Here is a 20,291-nt window from a genome sequence, read left to right on the forward strand (position 1 = left end):
TGTTTTTTGTACTTACCTTTTGTCATTTTTGATTCACTTTGGAGCCATGGATTGGTTTTTTCTTGGTGGTAGCTCGTGACAGATGAGATCAGGAAGTGACGATCAGGAGTGCTCTCATCTTCTTTTTTTTTCTGGCCGATGAAATGTAAATTAATATCCAATTTGCGTCAGATATTCAATTATATCTAAAGCGTGCGTTGAATAAAGCCCTCAAACGTGATAATGTGCACTTCTGACGAGTACTGGAAAAAATAGAAATAAACAAAAATCGTGAAATCACTAAAAGAAAGGAAGGAAAGAGAATACAAATAAGGTAGTTTCTTAAAACCAAATTTATAAAAATACTGCGAGACAACAACAACGAAAAAAGAAAAAAAATTTGAACGAAAACTGAATACAAAGAAAAACATCAGCGACCAAGATCAAAACCAGGCATTATTCAACTGGATATGACTTTCTTTTCCCATACAAACCATATGAAAACACTTTGTTTAATGATCGCATTTAACAGGCAATATTTTTATCGCGTTCAGCAACAATACTGAATCTCTGACCGCCAAAGGGTCACGTGCTATCAGTCGAGGATTGAAGTCAGTATACTTCCGTCATCTTCACAAAGACCCTCAACTCATCATTCTTAAGATGGCAGCCTATTATTCTCCAAAATGTCTAAACTCTTTGTTTTTACTGTGACGTGGTTTAGAAATGTCACTTTAATCCTAAGAGAGGTCTCTTTCTCCTGATCTAATTCAGTGTACATTCGTGATGTTTTTACCTCAGATCCTGGTTGCATCGCCATGGAATAAACGAGGACAAACCGGTAACATTGGAATCGATGCGAGGAAACCATAAACCTGACAAATCGGCTCTATCGTGTGAATTGATTCCTCCTATATGAAGACAAGAGGTCAGGAATGAGCATGTATGATTTTATCACCGGTTGTTAAACTAGTACGCATACGCCTTGATTGCCTTGACTAGTTACTTTAGCTGGCGAAAATCAGCTCTGATGAATAGATTTTAGCCTGTAATAAACGTTTTTAATATTTCAACAATAACATTATTTTAGGTATCCGATCTAAATCGGGTGATAAGTATCGCAGTAATATGTCAGTTTGTCTAGCAAAAGAATTCAATGCACAAACAAAAATATGATCGCATTTTGGACTCTTTAAAACAGGAACTAACATGTTCTTCGACTGCTAACAGTATAGTTTAAGCATTAAGTGACATTACTTTAATCTAATGTCATTCCACAAAAGCTTTAGCCTTTGGGAACTACATTTAGATGGAATTTGGGACCATTAGTTTAGTAACCTAGCTAATGTAAATAAACTGGCTGTTGGTTACGATAATCAAATGCGAATCATTAACTCCTTTGCAGGGTTCCCTGGGATGAGCAATGGTTGACAAGTTAACATAGCCGCGCGGGGAACTCTGGGATAGCCTGATGCGACGTCTGAGCCATCAGAATGCAAATAGCAGTTTGGAGGTTTCACAAACTTTGTCGGGATCCTCGGGAAGTTCATCCAGGAGTAACAGAAAAGCAAATACAAACTGGCGAGTCTATCCATCGGACTTTGTACCCCGCGATCGTAACATGAATGGCCATTTAAAGCCTTCCTCAACAAAATCTACGAACTCTTTGGATCCGAAGAACTTAGCTGCTGCTGCCACTTTACTTGGAAGTGTGGGGTCACTAGCGGCTGCTGAGACAACAGAAAGAGTGGGGAATGGCGGCATTACAGCCGTGGAGGAAGATATATATGCTGGACATGATTTCCCCTTCGAGAACCTGGTCTTCGAAGGAGGAGGGAATAAAGGGATGGCATATGTTGGTGTTCTACAGGTAACTAGTACTATCAAAACACTGTCATTAGTAGTTCTCTATATGTAACTTCCGTGACTTCTTTTTGGTTCTTTATCGCCACTCTCATAAATCACTCAATCCTATTTATCATTCAGCATGGTCGTTTAGAAAAACCATGGGAATTTTAGGACTAATTTATGAACGCAATTTGAGTAATTTATATAGTTTTTTGTTATGGTAATGTAATTATTACCTTAAGGAATGTATTGTATAATCATTTGTTATTGTATATGTAATCGTTTATGGCAGAATAAAATATGTCTTAGCCGTAAAGTGAGGCCACGAGTGTTATGCATGTAAGTAGCCAGACAATTTGAATCATAAAATTTATTTACGAAGCGAAACGAGCCAAGTTACTAAAAAATTCGTCACTGTTAATGACGTCTTTGGTCAGGTCTCTGTCGTAACTTATATGAATGCCTATCGCATAACGCTAACGAACTCATTAACTACTTGGCGACTGATGAATGAGTACACATCACCACTTATCACTCTATTTAAATGCACAAAAAATACCATATCAATATACACATTAACCTATAATATTGATATATTCTCGTTCTATATCCTGGGATACTTCTTAATTAGTTTTCCCGTTTTGTACGGCCATAAAAAGACATTTTTTAGTGTTGATAATCATATGATAGAAATTGATATATCTCAGTATGATTATGTGCTCATTAATCTTTACGATTTAGAGGTGCTATAACCTTTTGTTTTAAAGACTGTGCAATATTGTTTCCTTGGGGTCATTTTGATCACTCTTGGAAGAAAAGACACTCTATGATTATTAGGTCGTCGGAAGTATGCCTTTACAAACAATAACAAAAGAAAAAATTAAAAGTAAAACTATTAGCCATAACGAAAGGAAAAAGGATAATTTAAAAAAAATAATTAGAATTTCTGGTTAATTAATCTTTTGAGATACTGGATAAAACTATTAGAGCATACCTTGAGCTTTCGACTTTACTGGAGTCTTTATCACAATGAATACGTGAGTAATTGTTACCTGAGCAGATGAATTTTCAACAACTTTCTTAAAACATCTTTTTTCCAAATCTTGGAAATTTTTTTGAAAATCTTCAATGGTTAAAGTATACCTTCAGTATTTTATTTTGATCATTTCATAAGCAATATTAAAATGGAGCTCTTTTTAAATCGACTAAAAACAGCAGAGTCAATATTGAGTCTTTGACTGAATAATTTTTATAAAGGGTAATAACCAATATTGTTATATTCGTCATAGACAAACAGGTGTGGTGTTAAAAGGCTTAGTGTTTGAGTGGCACTTAATAATGATTAATAACTTTTCTACCAAAGTTCTGATGTAGCTAACAATTTGGTGCAGTTAAGTACATATGCAAGATCAATTTGTGATATATTTTGCTTACGTTGCTATGCATTTAAAAAAAATTTTTCAAACATCCTAAGACATGAAACAAAATTTTACACAATTTGTTTCACTAGTTATCAAGTTATTATCATAATTTAAACAATGATTATTTACAATACATATTCTTCTTTTATTCTGATATTTATTTTAAAGATGAAAAACAATATTTCAATCTCCTTTGTGGCCTTGAGTGAACTTGACATTATGAATATATTATTTGCACTTCGCATGAAATTAGGAATTGGCTGAGGGCTCTCGGCCAATCAGAATCGAGATAATGGGTAAAATGTATAATTAGGCACAACTTCAGATACACGGCCTAATGATATGCACACATTAATTTCCTATTGTTCTTCTATTGTTATTGTATTATTTTCGAAAGAATTGCTTCATACTAAAACAAAGTGCATGGCCGAGTATTCTGAAGTTGCTCCTATAAATACTTTATATTATTTTCTTTAGATATTGGAGTCAGCTGGAGTAATGAAAAAAATCAGACGTGTAGCTGGTGCGAGTGCTGGTGCAATAATTGCTGCTTTGATTGCACTTGGGTTTGACTCCCAAGAACTGAAAGAATTTCTAGAACAGGATCTACGAAAGATTTTGGTTGGTAAGTCAGCTAAATGAAAAACACAATCTATGAGTTTATTATTATTTTTTCTTTTCCTAAGCTTTGAAAACTAATTCGTTAGTCTAGGAAATGAGATTTTGTACATAGTTGGTGATTGTATGTGAGAATATTTTTTATAAGGCTCATAAGTGTTACTTTATCTCTGAAAAAGTCATCCAATTTGTATTATAAATTATTTATTAGTATTATTTAATAAAGGTTGTGAATTATTCATTAGTTAATAAGTTATTTAAGTTATTGTATCTTATTTTTTAAGGGCACAATGCTGGGAAGTGGATTGGGTGCCTAGCAACTCCCTTTGAAGTTTTAAAAAAAATAATAAAGAGTAATTTAAAATCTAAAGGGGAAGCTATAAACCCCCTTCCCTTGAAATCATCCTGGATCCAACACTTTTCATTATGATAAAACTACATGTTATTGTAGTAGTCATGCTAAGATATTACAAAATTTGATAAACGTTTTCCTTGCATAAAAATAGAATCCAAAGAAGGAAAATTTTTTATGCTTTCACATACAGTACATGTACATAAGATGTTATTATCATTTTTATTACTATCCATATCATATCAATTGAAACTCGTTAATAAAAAGGATATCAAGCTCTTAACATGTAATAACGATCTATATATTTCTTTCTATTTAGATCACAACTGTGGATACTGTAGCCTACTGCCTAATCTTCTAAAGGGGTTTGGATGGAATCCAGGCAAAAAATTATTAAAATGGTTTGGGGAACAGATAAAGGAGAGAGCAGGAGATGCTGATGTGACATTTAGAGAGGTAATCTATGAAAATGATTTCATATAGACCAAATTCAAACCTCGCACTGATGTGAGGCTTAAGTTGTGAACAAAGGGATCTGGCATGACTCAAAGTAATCTGGCGTGATTCAAAAGTCACGAATCACACCAGATTCCTTTCTTCACAACTTAAGCCTCACATCGGTGTGAATTTGGTCTATTCATCACTCAGTCCAGAACAACAGTTATTCAAATTGATAGAGATAGAACAGTACCAATGAAGTTCAAACATGCTCACAGGAATGAGCAGAAATGATTTTTTTTCCTACTTTAATATCGACCTTTATCACAGGCAGCCATGTTGACTGGAAAAATATAACCCTCACATGGCCTCACATTCAAGTGCTTCAGGATGAGGTTATGCATGGTTAAACAAAGGTTTTTATTCTCATAGGAATAAACATGGCAGCTCATGATAAAGGTCCATGGGCCTGGAGGCTGGAACCTGATCTTATTTTTGGTCTTGGTTGAATCTAAAAGTGAATTTTTTTGATTTTATTGGTTTAGGTTTTAGAAAGATTTGGGAAGGAGTTGTGTATAGTTGTAACAAATCTAAACCAGATGTCAGTGGAGTATTTCCACCCTAAAACCACACCTAACACTCCGATTAGAAAGGCCATAAGGATGTCTGTTGCGTTACCTGGTAAATATCTGGACATTGTTATTGTTTAGCTCTGTGAAATTTTCTATATTTTTTGAGGGGAAATAAAGTTGTCTATGTTATTTCTAATATTTAAAATACTATTAACATTCATTGAAATGTATTTGTTAGTACTTATTATAAGTGGATTCAATATAACCCTCTGAGAGTCATGTCAAAATGTTTGTTACCTTCTCAAACAATATTTGTCATGTTTTTGTGACAAGAAAATTTATGGAAACACTTAAACCAGCTGATCTGAAATAGTGACGTAGAAATGATGTCTTTGCAAAACTTAGGTGTCTTGACGGCTGCGAAAATTGATAAGCGAAAAATGTAATGCCCACCATTGAAATAAAATTATAAACTCATGAATTATTAATGAGTCCCGCGAGAACCCAACGGAGGCAGATTTTTTAATCTGCTTATACACTTTTAAGTAAAAGCACTATACACTTATATAGCATACACTTAACATATATATCTTTACCAAGTGACAAAAACACATTTCATAAATTCATGAATTATTGTTTCTCTGTTATCAAGTACATATTCATAGCAGCATTATTTAGGGGACCTAGACCTAGTGACACCTCAGTTTTGCAAATTTTCTTGATTCTGATTGGCTAACATTTTTGTCAGATCAACTGGAAGTACTATGTATAATTATTTTGTGTAATGATATTAACCATCATACATAGTTTTATAACTTATATCTACATATATTTTACAAGTTTTAATTATTATTTAATATTATTTATTATTAATTGAGTTTTATCTTGTACTATTTTTCACCAAGGTGTTTTTCAGTGTGTCCGTGAAATAAATAATGATTATGAAGATGTATACGTTGATGGTGGACTTTTGTGTAATTATCCCATTCATGCTTTTGATGGTAGGTTTTTAAGCCATTGAAAAGATCTTAGAAAACTCATTAATAATTCATGAAGGAAACACAATAGAAATCAGGACTATGAAGGAGGTTTTATATCTGATATAGATTCGTCTTCATTTGCATAAACTTTAACTTGGATTTTCCCTATCAAACTTGGTTCATTTTGTAAAGAATTCTGTACGATATGAGAATATACATCATGAGTTTTCTAAGCCATTTAATAAACTCGCAGATCATGTTTTATCGGGTCTAAAACCACTCGGCTACGCCTCGTGTTTCATACCCGATAAAACACTCCCTGCTCATTTATTAAACATTACTTATAGTAACATTTTTTCCATTATATAAATCTTCTGATATAATACTGCAATTTACTTCACTTTGTTGTATTGCCAGCACAGAATGAAATTGCAGCTTGCATCATGCCTATCTTATTAACATTTTTAACCAATCAGATTGCAGGATTTGTGAGTGATTATGATAACTAATTCCATTTGACAAATGAAATAGTTTCACTAATATTTGTACGAATCAGTGGAACCAGTAATTCTGACATTTTCTTTTGTTTTCATACAACCATAAAGCAATGGCTATATTACTTCGTAAAGCTTATTTGTGCTAGATGTAAGAGAATAAATAAAAAAATGAAATATATAAACTTAGTATAAGCTTGTATATTTTTTTACCTTATTCGTCCAAGGTTGGTGGCTGTCAATGGATCCTAAACACACTTTCTTCAAGAAATTACAACCACTAGAAGATTTTGCAAGACTTTTTGAAAAGTCTGAACGTTTTGGAGAATGGAATCATAAAACATTAGGCATAGTATTGGTGAGTAAAAGTTAATAATCTATTTGTTTTGTCGAAAAAATATTTTTCAAAATGGTAGAAGAGGAGTTGCATTGTGGTTAATCTATCACGCTTTTTCATTGGTTCATTGTGGTTGATACCTACAGTAGATATAACACATGTTTTCATTGGCTTTTCGTTGCCAGGCGCGTTAAAATTTTCGCGGGCTTTCTCAACTCCACGTGACAACACGTGTAACCAGCAGTTCTTCGAAAGTAAAGGAGTACTTTACAAACAACATTAATATAAAAGATTGAAAAAGAAAGAAAAATGTAATATAATAGTTATTAGAATTAAGAAATGAGAAACATGAACATGAGCAGTGTTTCTATGAAAATCTTCAATCGATTTTACCAAAAAATGAAGTGCCCATTAAATTCCATGAAAGCCGACTAAAAAAATTCGGCTTTTTTGATACTGTCCATAGCCGAGTGTTTCTCTTTCTTCTCAAGTGCTCTACTAGAGCTCCCAGAGTGTTTATATTATAGTACAGAGACATAATAAGCCGTTTTATAATGCTTTTATAAAATATTTTTGCGCGAGCGTGTCTCTGTTCTCTGGTATAAACACCGTAGCCAGCCAATCAGCGCGCGCGTTAAATCTCAAATATCTTATAATTATATATATATATATTATACTTATAATACAATTGAAAGAAACCCTTCGATAATGGGAAATAGAACAGTTATCTGCGTTCAATTTGATGTCATTATTTTTATTTTTTATGCAGTACTCTCACACAGAAACTGAATTAATGAAGACATTGCTAACAGAGCGAGAAGGAAACCATCCCCCAGATGCTCCGAACACAAAACTCGCAAGGTAAGTCTTTTCCTTTTTTAAAAAAAATAGTAAAAAAATCAATAGTCATAATTTAAACTAGTGAATTCTCACTTTCTTAATATTATTGTCTTATACGCACTATGTGTATTTTAGCCTTTTAAAACTAGTTTCGTTGTTACAACCTCTTCAGTTTGGCTAGAACAGTAACGATTCGTTGTTTACATTCGTCAACCTCTTGCGCGTGAACAACAAAACAAAACATCTCAATTCCATCCTCGCACACACCACGCTCGATCTATTTTTCAATTACAGCCTGTGACAATTGAAAAGAGTTCCACTCAGTCTTGTTATTGATGTATCCTTCCTTTTTGATCCGTCTCAACATTGCATCATTATGGTAAACCCCAGTTACGTTCATAACGAAATCTGGGATTATTCCTTCATGATCCTCTCTAGCATGTCTCTCTAACACAGATTGTCCATCATACCCCAGTCATTAACTCCTATAAGCCATAAGCACACAAGTTCATAGCCGGGAAACATAAGTGTCAGGTCTTCAGCTTGATCAAATTAAGCATTTTTAAAAAGGAATTTCCGATTCAAATTTCTGGCTAAAATAAGGCGCGTTTTTCACGAATTTGCCGCCTCTGTTTCAAAGCCAAGCCGCTTTCCGCGGAAAATGGTGATGATGATGTCTTTTTTTCGGAAAGATTAGCTCATTTTGGTTCAGTCACCTGTAGAGGAATCAGAAATTGGAACATTCTTTCGCTGTTCGTTATTATTTTACTTTCAATAACAAAATTACTGGAAAACCATTAAGGAAACAGGGAAGAAGAGAGAAATAGTTGCATCCAAGTCGTGCAGCCTTTTATTTGCGTTTAACCAGTTTTGAGATATGACTTCTGAAGTTCTTGCTCTGAAGTGAATACACGATTGGATTCAAACTTGAATTCGCCATAGCAAGAAAATTTGTAATCTCAGACCTCAGGTAGTCGTACTTTTGGATGCAATTAAAACTCGATAGCAGGTCAACGACAAACCAAGGCAGCCAGCAAATATTCAAAGCAATGATGATGGTTCCAATTACCTTGGTTAACTTACGTCGGGAGGCAATAATGGCCTTATTCGTCGATCGGATACTTTTGTTTTGACCGCTCCATAGATGCCTGAAACAAATTGAAATTGAAGTCTAAAACTTGAAAATAGTCTCTTAAACTACTGGAAATGAAATGGTCTCTCGATTTTTTTCATAACTAGAAGGGAACGTTTCTGAGCTCCCACTTGCTGCAAGCGAAAGGTGTTCTTTGCACTTTTGGAAACTTTTATGCTCAATTACCCAAGTTGACAAATTACATTATAATGGACGAACCTCAGATCGAAAAGACCCTGAATAGTGGAGTTAATGTCATTCTCCATCGGTAAAATTTTGGGGGTTAGGAAGCCATTATTAGGGTTCGAAATATGCCCCATGCGAGAACATAGCAATGCAAACATGTGTACTACGATAATGTTTCCAACTATTGATAACCAAAGTTATTGTGAAGTTACTTACCTGAAGGTCATTCCATATAAAACGCCGATGACCAACATCGGAAGAACGTACATCAAAGCGAACAAAATGATTTTATACTCGTTGGGAAAGTTATCCACGGTACTGAGGGCATCCCAGCATGCAACTCTCCTATCTTCGCTGTAATACTTGCCACGAAAGAACGCCAGCGAAGGCAGAGCCAGTGCAATAGACGTTATCCATATTAATGGGATGATAACCTTGAGTTTTCCAGTTGAGATTTTACTACGATGGTAAAGAGGCTTTACAATGGCAATGTATCTATCGACGGCTAGGACAGTGATGGTGTAGACCGAGACTGCACCGCCTATGTATACCACCTTGCTCATGAACGTACATAACCTATAGCGTTCCTGGTTGCCTACGATAGATACTAACAAATGTATTGATCCTGACATCCCCAAGACCAGGTCTCCAATTGCCATGTTTACCAGCAAATACGATGTGAAGTTTTGGAGGCATTTTGATCGAGCGACGACAATACACACCAGTGAATTTCCAAGAAGATTAGTTAAGAACATTATGCCATGCAAACCAAGAAACGTATTGGTTATTGCTTGGTTTTCCATTTGGATCAGTTTCAAGGTGTATGTCACTCAGTGTTTTACAGCTGTAGCGAAATCTACTTACTTGTTTATCATTAATTCAATTTAAGCTATGACGCAAGTATTTATTAAAACTTAAACTATTCCTACGTTCACAAATCAAACAGCTTGGTAACTGGAAGGTGCTGGATTATAAATGAGGGCGCTCCATAATGCTAATAGAATTTGCCATTCTAGTAATCTTAATGTGCCAGTCATTTTGATAAAGTTTTTGTCCCTTTGCTTTGTTTTCAACCAAAACAATTTAGCGTACGCCAATCTTAGTGCAATGTCAGTCTCCGACTCCCCTAGGGTCACTTTTCTCGCTATTACTATACGACAGGTGTTTCAAGACGATATCATTATTAATTACCAATCAATCGACCAAAACAATTTTTATCATCGTACGCCAACATAGGCGCAATGTTCTCTGATGTAGGTTCCCTTCTTTCGCTTCTACTTTACAACAGGTTGACACGACGATATAATTAGTAATAACCAATCTTTCTGATACACCTAAATGCAGGAACGTTGTCATAAAAATAAATAACAAAATGACTAATGGGAATCACTTAAGCAAAACGTTAGTAAAAATTTCACCGTTTTTGAGGATAAACTGACATTTTTGCTATTACTTTGTAAGCATATATAAAAACAATTATTTCCATCAATATAGGGAGCTTTAGAATCAAAATATTAAAAAAATATTTCTCATTAATTCCTATAAATTATTTTCTATTTTTATATAACGTTCTTGCAATTAGTTGCATATTTGTAATTGAAAAGCATTGTTTTGGCCGACGATTCGTTGGCCAGGTGCATCGTTAATTAGTACCAAGAATAGTAGAAAACAAATATAACCGAAACAAGAGTGATAAAATATAATTTATAATTTATAATCAAGAAACATCAATTCACAAAATATATACAAAGAAAAATTAAATATAGAAAAGCAATGGGCTTTATACACTTTATCCACTGATTTACTGTTATTCTCTGAAAAGTTAAACCTAAAGAAAATTATAATCTTTTTCTCAATATATTCACATATAAATCTTGTTTTTTATTATCGTATTATAAAGTGAAGGATAATTACAGTTCAACAACGAACTGCTTCGAAGATATTGCGACCATCTTGAATCGGGGGCAAAACGAAACAAAGATGGCGAACAATATGTAGATTTTCGTTTATTTGTCTTTCTTTTTTCATGAGTAAAGGTGATCGATGTGCCGTCTTTGGCTGTAATGACGACACGTCGGGAGATATAAAGAAAAAAATGTATCATTAAGCGTATAAGCTCAATGTTTAACCACTGGACGCCCCACAATGCATTGTGAGTCAAGATGGCCGTCGTATCCTTAAAGTCTTTTGGATATGATAAACTATAATTGTTCGCCATAAAACGATAAAGCGATTTTTTTTCCAGTATTGTGATGTTTTGCTGTTAAAATACAGGATTTGCCTTTCTTCCCACCTTCCCCCTTCTGCAGATTGTTATTATTATCGTTGTTGTCGTTGTTGTTACTGTTTAAGAGGCCGTCCGCGTAAGAACGGATAAGGCAAAATTTGACCCATCACCGATTTTCCTGATTTTCTTAGTAAAAGTCCACTATTATATGCAATGAACAATTATCACATTTATTTGGATCAATTCGGATTTTTAGGTACTTTACGAGACGGTTTTCGATGACACCTCAAAGCTTGCAAATTCACCGTCGGGAAAGCTGCGATTAAGCTGTACATATCGGGCGCCGCCAAAATTTTTTTACTAACTTAAATCAACTGAAAATTTTTACACATGAATTTTATAACTTTTGGTTATAATTAAAAGTTTTAACGATTAAATTTAATAAAATTTTCACTGAGATATGATTATTTAAATATATATACTAAAATTCCTAAACGCGTTAGGCGCTAAAATACCTGCAGTTGAAGGCGATTTTCTCGAAAGTGGGACCTAACCTAGAGTTTAGTCTATCATAGCTCAAATGCACTAACACCACTCTACAAACTTATGAAATAAAATTTGTGGGTACTCTTGTTTACGCTCCGTACAAGAAGTCGGCAATTCATTAAATTTCGCCAGGTTAAGCAAAACCGATAACTGCCGGTGCGATGAAAAAAGACCAAGTTTGGAATCAAAACTAACTGAGTATATCAAACAAGTCATTAAATACCAGTTTTGCCTTTAAGTAAGCATGTTGAGTCTTTTTAAACATTTTAAAAACGTTTTTTAAAACGATATTTATTTTTTATTGGTACGATATGCAAATTAGGTTCACAAATTTGCATCAAACAACATGAAAGCGTGAAGTTTTATTTTTTCCCTGTGAGCCATTTCTAATTAATTAATCTGTAAATCCAAAGGTTCTCGGGAACAAGATATATTTCTTGCGATGTCATCCATCGCTGTATTATAAACATTTAGGACATCTTTGCTTTTGGTGTTCCCGTATGCCATAGTATGACCAATTCCTGGAGTCCAACATGGACTGAGCATGGGTGAATCAGGCGCCGATATTTCACGGCAAGGAGTTGTTTTCATATCTGCGGTATGTGCGCTTATCGCCAAATTCGCGTAACATTTTGCGGCTCTAAAAGTAAATGAAAAGTAACATTAAAGTGTTAGCAAAAAGAATCAAATGTAAATTTTATGGGAATGAAAACGCAACATTGTAACCCATCTTTTGCAAGACTAGTAAGACTACTGAAACACCCCGTTTAACTCGCGGATTGCAAATCCGTGTATTATTTGTTCCTTTCCTACTTAGTCAGGCAAAAAGGGAAAAGGAAGCAACCGGTTGTAAAATAATGGATATATTTCAACTTGTTAAACTAACCTTTGATGATCATCGAGATGGGCTGTCTTTATGTTTTTCTTAGCTTGAATACGCTCAGCATGTTTCTTACGGCAACAAGTACACACAGCTATGTATATATAAAACAAATTCTGAATCAAAAGATCATTTATAGCAAAGATCCGCCTATATTCAACTTAAGTATGTTATACTGGCATTATGTTGATCACTGGTTGTCCGATTAAATAACTGCAATTTATCCAATCTTTTGAATGCGTTAAAAAAGGGGGAGGGGGGGGGGGGGGGGGGGACGAAATTCAAGTTTGGGCCCCGAAACGCCAAACCAAAACCAACACAAACCGAAAAATAGCCCGCATTGCGTTTTACGTTCAGTTTAGTTTTTAGTTTTACGTTTTAGTTTGGGGGGTCTCATCCTACGCCCTTGATATACATTTGCTTAACTTTAAACTAAAAAAAGGCAGAGATGAGTGCATGTACATTAGAGATAATACTTACATGATCCGACAGCTGTAGATATATAGGTTCACAAGTGGAAAAAACTTCACGCTTTCATGTTGTTTGATGCAAATTTGTGAACCTAATTTGCATATCGTACCAATAAAAAATAAATATCGTTTTAAAAAACGTTTTTAAAATGTTTAAAAAGACTCAACATGCTTACTTAAAGGCAAAACTGGTATTTAATGACTTGTTTGATATACTCAGTTAGTTTTGATTCCAAACTTGGTCTTTTTTCATCGCACCGGCAGTTATCGGTTTTGCTTAACCTGGCGAAATTTAATGAATTGCCGACTTCTTGTACGGAGCGTAAACAAGAGTACCCACAAATTTTATTTCATAAGTTTGTAGAGTGGTGTTAGTGCATTTGAGCTATGATAGACTAAACTCTAGGTTAGGTCCCACTTTCGAGAAAATCGCCTTCAACTGCAGGTATTTTAGCGCCTAACGCGTTTAGGAATTTTAGTATATATATTTAAATAATCATATCTCAGTGAAAATTTTATTAAATTTAATCGTTAAAACTTTTAATTATAACCAAAAGTTATAAAATTCATGTGTAAAAATTTTCAGTTGATTTAAGTTAGTAAAAAATTTTTGGCGGCGCCCGATATGTACAGCTTAATCGCAGCTTTCCCGACGGTGAATTTGCAAGTTTTGAGGTGTCATCGAAAACCGTCTCGTAAAGTACCTAAAAATCCGAATTGATCCAAATAAATGTGATAATTGTTCATTGCATATAATAGTGGACTTTTACTAAGAAAATCAGGAAAATCGGTGATGGGTCAAATTTTGCCTTATCCGTTCTTACACGGACAGCCTCTTAAATGTATGGAATCCTTTTTTTATTGAAGGCAGCGATGGAAGCTTAAACAGCAACAATTAAATATGCGACAAGAACATCAAGCTATGGTTGGCGCGGTTGGAAGATTTATGAAGGTATGCTAATAAGTGTGCTATGGTTAGTTTGCATAGACAGTTAAAGCCTTCTATGCTGCTTAGCAACAAATACTATTTTCCTTAGCAACTATTACTCTATGTTCCTTAGCAACGATTAATTTTTCGTTGATTTAGCAACAGTTACTCCAAGGTTTCTTAGCAACGATTACTTTTTGTAACCTAGCAACAATTTCTCTATATTCTATAGCAACTATTATTCTAGTTGGGATTTTTCCCCCAACCCAGAGGTTCGAGGGAAAAGGTACGCATGGTCTAGCCCAAATCATTGAATTTCCCACATTTTTGATAAGCTTGTGTTTGTTTACTGTGTTGGTAAATATCTTTCTAGGAACTACAAAGAAATAATTTGGATGAAGATAGCATTATCAACCTTCGAGAACTCAGGGGTGTCTTCACAAAAGTAAGTCGAACATTCTGCACGTGGATAACATGCGCGACTATCATCTTCACTTACTCACCTTGTCCCATGCCCTTTGGAGGCAAATCCAAGATGGCGGCCCAGGATAACCATATGTATATATTCATGGATAATACAAGCAGTGTTACTGATCTGGATGTCTTTTTTCTTCTTTAGCCTGTAGACTTCACAAGAGAAGATGCTGAACTGTTGTTTGGCTATGATGTTGATTATCGATCTGCTTTTGAGGAACTCGACACAGATGAAGACGGAGAGGTAACTGAGGACATCTTCTCCTTCCAAGACAATTTATGCTCTTGATTTTTTGATCGTTCCTGTGGGAATAAATTCACAAAGATGTGGCAACCATGTTAGTGTACATACATCATAATGGACCTGATCCACCTATGCTCAGTATTTCCGCCATTTCACACGTGTAATTAGCTCGAGAGATTTTATATTTAAGTTGTATCCATGCGCATGTGTCTTCTCGTGTGCAACCTTTAAACAAAGAAATGATACTCTATGGAATAGCTCATGGTCTGAAATGGGAAAACAGTGGATTAGGTCAGGTCTATAGCAGAACCTAAAGAAAAGCTATTTCGTTAACCGTACGCCAAAATGGCAGAAGGCATTTACAGACCTCCATTTAAACCAGCCTAAGCTGAATTGGACTGCCCTGTCAAAATATGCGTAGACGTTTTTTACTTATACTCGTGTCAGGATAGCTAAGATGCGCGGCAAGTGAGGCTAAGCTGATCCAACATCCATAACACATTAGTAAGCGCAGATTGCAGCAATATAACTCATGATCTTATTCTCTGAATGCAGATTACGTTCCAAGAACTGATGGCGTTTATTGAAAAGAGAGGCGTCAACCTACAAACGAGATTTCTGGGATACTCAAGAAAAGAGATACGACACTTGGGTGAATTCATCCAAACTTTACAGGTGAGCAACCCCAACTTTAATAAATGTAATCCATACTATCTAAAATGTATACACTTTTTTCAATAAACGTTGTCATTGCCAAAGGTGATAGGCAATAAGCGATAGGCGAAAAGTGATAGGAGATCAGGTCATTCCAAGATCCAAGAATAGCTGGAATGACTTGTGTTTCTGCTCCTTATTCTTGTCAAGACGAAAATGGACCAACATGTTGAGACTGATTCAATGTTCTTTGTATTCAACGAAACCATTTCCATGTCGGAATGCCTTTTTGCCTATCGCCTTTTGCGATGACCTTTATTGAAATAGGTGTATACAAATTAAAACTCGAGTATGTAAGCAAAGTGAAAAGCATCGTGAAGCGAAAATACAAAAATACATTTGCCAAAGAAAAATGAATATTTGCTAAAGAAAGACTGTTATTAAAGACAAGCTGAGCCACAAGAAAGTTGCAGGGCTTCATTAGGAGCTGGAGATCGCCGCGCCCGCCCACGGATCTTATGGTTTCTACTGCACTATTTTTACAATCAAAGGCACTTCTAAAATCATCATAAAGGATGAGTTCATTTGAAGATAGACAAGGGCGGATCCAGGGTTTTTTTGAAGGGGGGGTCTCAGGGGTAAATTTTGTGGGCAAAGGAATCCCAGTCGCATTTTTACCACAAGAAGCCCATTTGACCTCAGGAATGACAGGGGGGTCGCGACCCCCCGACCTTCCCCCTGGATCCGCCCTTGATAGATGCTCAGAAAAAGTATTAGTTTGTAATTCCAGCTTTTCCTAAGCGCAGCACTGCTATAAAAAGACTATCTGTACGAACATATTTTGGATGAACGAGTTTACTCATGCACGATAATTGATTTTCTCCAGACAGCGTTATCAGTGAACGTAAAGAGGGTTTATGTGGAGGTGAGTCTACAAGCACTTTTTGTGGTTAACGAAAAATAAGATTAAAGATCCCATACTGATAATAACTTGGCCGCGATGCTTAATGGGAAGAAATAACAAAATACGCAACGGCTTTCCTGCATTCTGATTGGCTGTATTTTCGATGGTGTGATGAAAATAGTTTACTATGCACATTGATATATATGCTAGGGGCCGTTCTAGGATTCTAGGGCTTGCTGAAATAAATGTCCCTGTCAAATAATTTCATGTTTTAAAAAATTTCCCGCGCTTTTGGAAACACCTCTTTGTAGGACTTTAAAGTAGAAACAAGAACGGAAACCCAGGAAAGTCTATAATCCTCGTATGAGGTTGAAAAAATAAACGTGAAAAGTGCATCATCTCCTACTAAAAATAGCAAAACAAATGTTTTATTCGTAGAAAAGGGATGTAGAGAGAACTATTGGAATAGATACAGACTACATTGAGACTAATGATTTCCAGCTTGAACAAGGCGATAAAGATTTTCTTATAGAGGTAAGGAAAAGGTCAAGGAATAATACTAAGGGGAATGACACATGGTCTGAGCTGGGGGGGGGGGGCCTAAGGAGGGTGGCACCATCAAAGTTATGCATTTATGAACTTGCACTGTCGCTTCATATTCGAAAATATAAAAATGATTAATGTATCATGAAGTTATTGGTCGCGAATAAATGTACCAAAAATTAGCGATGTAAATATTCATTAATGAAACGCGGAAATTTTTCATTTTCTACTGTTGCACTTGCTGTCTTATGCAGGGATAGTTTCGGCTTTGCCACTTCTCTGATCAAACAAAAAGCATTTAACCGAGGTTGTAAGGTTCATACTTGATAATAGAGACAATTTGAATAATTCAAATTTGAATATGTATGAATTCATCTGCCGCATACCAAAATTTTAAACCTCTGTGCTATTCTAAGTGCTAAGAATAAAAGCGAGTATTTACTTAACAATAGATATCCCATCATGCTTTACTATACATATATTAGCGTGAACACTCCCTTTTGTGTCGCTCTCATCTACGACGCCGAACAACTGGTTCTGACCTCCCCACCCCCCCCCCCCCCCCACCACCCTACATGACGCGTTGTAAGACGTTTCCCCACACACATTTTCATGCATTTCCATGTCTAAATATGTATAGTCGCGTGTATTGTTAGCATGTGAATATATTACTATTTTATTCAGCCTAAGACCATAAGTTCAGTTAAGAACACGTGATACTTTATTTGTTTAGTCCGGCAGGCGAGCCACAAGAGCATTTCTTCGTGAGTACTACAAGAAAAAATACCCGGCAGTAACGCCAAGTCAAACGGACCAAGAACCTGTCAGAGTAAGCGTTCGAGGTGCGACACCAGCCGTTACCAGCGATAGAAAGAGGAATCCTTCTGTTGTATCTGACATATCTATAACATCCAATAAACTACCTCCTCTATCCGCACAATATTCGCACGAAAAATCAAAATCCACCGTCACCCGCCACCATCGTTACAGCTCTGCAGGATCGGCCGGGTCTGAGAGTAGTACTACAAGCACTGGTAAAGTCAGCGTTGACGTGCCTAAGAGCCCATCCACTGGTAGAAAAAAGAGTCCTGGTCGTAAGACAAGAGTTGGTGCCTTAGCAAAATTTCTATGAATATCGCAAGATCGGATAAAACCGCAGTCTATGGAGTTCGAGGTTTATAGAAGACCTGCTTAACCTGTTACTGGTGTTTTAAAGGTGCTTGCGCCAGTCATTACTCGTGCAATCAGAATATTGGACCCCGCGCCGTCATGGTCACTGAAAGACATGTGCTTACGAATTATCGTAGCGTTATTACAGTCCTACAAAATCCAAAAATCTTTTTTTCTTCCAATATCTCACAAGGAATTAAACAAGCTACAAACATATTTTGAAATGTAAGGTGATTACTACAAACTTTTAAGTCGGAAGCCTGTTGTACAAAAGACTTCTAGTTTAGTCATCACCATTAAAAAAGGAAGAAAGATAAAAGTGGGTTTTAAAAAGCAAGACAATGTCAAAAACAAGGCATAAAATATTTAAAAACTGATGATATTTGTACAAAATCTGTACACTTTGATAAGTTAATGAATGGGTTCCGCAGCAGCCATGTTGTTGGGCAGGTTCATTGTTCGGCTTTTTTTGCATGGCAAGAAATTTGAAATTCATTTCCAAAGAATAAAATGTCTATTGCTTTTCTTTACAAAATGGCTGCCTTGAAACCCCTCTATTTGCCATTCCGATTTTGAGGAAACAACTCGATCAAGTTGGCATTGCAGTGCATTTTGGAGCTGTCTTAGGGGACATATTTCCAAGAAGGCGTCTATTTCTTCCCCCAGAATGCCCCAGAATGCAATGCAATGCCAACTCAACCCAATCTTTTCCTCAACCTCGTAATGGTTAATAGACCTTTATCAGGCTCATTTTCTCTTAAAGTCAAAGAATTGAACAAATCATGTCACGTCACGCCATGATATTACTTCTCATAATCAAAATGAGAAACAGTATGTGCATGGACATAGGGCATACTGTTATTCTGCGCGTCATTTTGTGTTGTGTCTCTTTGCTCTTTAGCTGTAGCAAGCTAACCACAGCGAGAAAGTCTTACTCTTAAAGAGTGTACGTCAATGTATTAACAGTGTTAAATTATGATTGTTAAGAAGTTATACATTTTACAAGTCAGATAATCAATAGATATCGTCATAATTCGTTTCAAATAATGCTAACATTCTCCTCCTGCAATTGCAAAAAAAAAAGCTGCAATAATCGAGTTGGACTAATTGCATGGTCACGTGACTGATTTACACAAGTCATGTGACCTTTCTCGCTATAGGGTGGTCTTTGTACGTACACGGTGTGCCACTTGCCGTAATACTGAAACGACTATCCGTTGCTTTCGCGTGGACTCATGCCGCAATCACAATTCATGTTCGTAGTCTGGTAAACTAAAACGCAATTGATGGTTTTCAACCATTCCCAAAATAATTAAATAACAAAAGACACGGCGGCCATGTTGGAGGATATAACAATTCTTTTGTTAAGTTCCTCCAACATGGCCGCCGTGAAAACCATCAATACCACTAAGTAAAGATTAAACTTTTCTCGTATCGTTTCTAAGTACACAAATTTCTGTTCTCATACACCCATTAGTGCCATTTTTTTTTTTTTACTGCTATAAGATTCTCTTGCATAGTTTGATGAAAATTTAAGCCAAGGATAAAAAACTATCTAAGAATTTTGGTGCGAATGCAAATGGCCTGCTGGTTCGCAAATGTAATTTATCTGCCAGTTATGGCGGCTTGTATTATGTATAAGGAGAAGCATAATTTTCCTTATGGAAATTTGGTTAAATTATATGGAATTAAACATATTAAACTTTTTTTGAAAATAAATGAAATGTAAACGAATTTAGAAAGAAAACGTCATTGAAATCATTATTTTGTAAATGATGAAGCCAGATTTTGGGAAAGTCACATTGGAAAGATATTGTAGGATCTTAAAGTGGTTCGTTTTTTACAAAGCTAAAGGGGCCAAACAATCACTTTTTTTAGATCAAACACCATGACAACCTTATTAGTGGCTCCCTCCTCTCTACAATCAAGCCCTCTTACAACAAAGGTTCCTACCAAGAGAAAAAGGAATTCCCTTTATACAGCCTTGTAACCATCATGTGCACAGTTTGATGCTATTTTTAAACCTTTTCTGCACGCGCATTTACTGCGCGCGC

At 35.7% G+C, this 20,291-nt stretch overlaps 2 protein-coding genes and 2 long non-coding RNA genes across 4 annotated transcripts; 1 reads left to right on the forward strand and 3 right to left on the reverse strand.

The window, feature by feature from the left end:
* Positions 1-22: 22 nt before the first annotated feature.
* On the reverse strand, positions 23-7,015 carry LOC116302955 (uncharacterized). The gene is made up of 3 exons (XR_004197908.2): positions 6,916-7,015; positions 776-890; positions 23-242 (listed from the first exon to the last, which is right to left on the reverse strand). It is a non-coding gene; the product is annotated as an uncharacterized LOC116302955 (long non-coding RNA).
* LOC116302953 (uncharacterized) lies at positions 786-19,971 on the forward strand. The gene is made up of 15 exons (XM_031712383.2): positions 786-907; positions 1,385-1,849; positions 3,726-3,873; positions 4,538-4,674; positions 5,202-5,337; positions 6,134-6,229; positions 6,930-7,060; positions 7,809-7,900; positions 14,188-14,272; positions 14,622-14,693; positions 14,868-14,966; positions 15,522-15,641; positions 16,507-16,545; positions 16,963-17,058; positions 17,801-19,971. The coding sequence occupies exons 2-15, from the start codon at positions 1,451-1,453 to the stop codon at positions 18,197-18,199; spliced, it is 2,049 nt and encodes a 682-aa protein (XP_031568243.1). The 5' UTR covers positions 786-907; positions 1,385-1,450; the 3' UTR covers positions 18,200-19,971.
* On the reverse strand, positions 7,895-9,856 carry LOC148912378 (galanin receptor type 1-like). Its single transcript, XM_089027543.1, has 2 exons — positions 9,414-9,856; positions 7,895-9,027 (listed from the first exon to the last, which is right to left on the reverse strand). Exons 1-2 carry the CDS (start codon positions 9,854-9,856, stop codon positions 8,730-8,732), a joined length of 741 nt encoding a protein of 246 aa, XP_088883669.1. The 3' UTR covers positions 7,895-8,729.
* On the reverse strand, positions 12,279-13,382 carry LOC148912379 (uncharacterized). Its single transcript, XR_016119323.1, has 3 exons — positions 13,331-13,382; positions 12,857-12,944; positions 12,279-12,610 (listed from the first exon to the last, which is right to left on the reverse strand). It is a non-coding gene; the product is annotated as an uncharacterized LOC148912379 (long non-coding RNA).
* Positions 19,972-20,291: the final 320 nt, after the last annotated feature.

This window comes from Actinia tenebrosa, unplaced genomic scaffold (genome assembly GCF_029948245.1).
Source record: "Actinia tenebrosa isolate PJP-AT-01 unplaced genomic scaffold, QUT_ActTen_1.0 PGA_scaffold11__36_contigs__length_13525064, whole genome shotgun sequence".
Lineage (NCBI taxonomy): Eukaryota > Metazoa > Cnidaria > Anthozoa > Actiniaria > Actiniidae > Actinia > Actinia tenebrosa.

What these genes read in the sequence shown, in the direction of transcription:
- LOC148912378 (XM_089027543.1), bottom strand. Translation starts at nt 9,856, where the DNA reads ATGGCAATTGGAGACCTGGTCTTGGGGATGTCAGGATCAATACATTTG. An exon ending in TTATATGGAATGACCTTCAG is followed by an intron (nt 9,028 to 9,413) that starts GTAAGTAACTTC and finishes AATTTGTTTCAG; the next exon opens with GCATCTATGGAGCGGTCAAA.
- LOC116302953 (XM_031712383.2), top strand. Translation starts at nt 1,451, where the DNA reads ATGCGACGTCTGAGCCATCAGAATGCAAATAGCAGTTTGGAGGTTTCA. An exon ending in CATATGTTGGTGTTCTACAG is followed by an intron (nt 1,850 to 3,725) that starts GTAACTAGTACT and finishes TATTTTCTTTAG; the next exon opens with ATATTGGAGTCAGCTGGAGT. An exon ending in TAAAGAGGGTTTATGTGGAG is followed by an intron (nt 16,546 to 16,962) that starts GTGAGTCTACAA and finishes TTTTATTCGTAG; the next exon opens with AAAAGGGATGTAGAGAGAAC.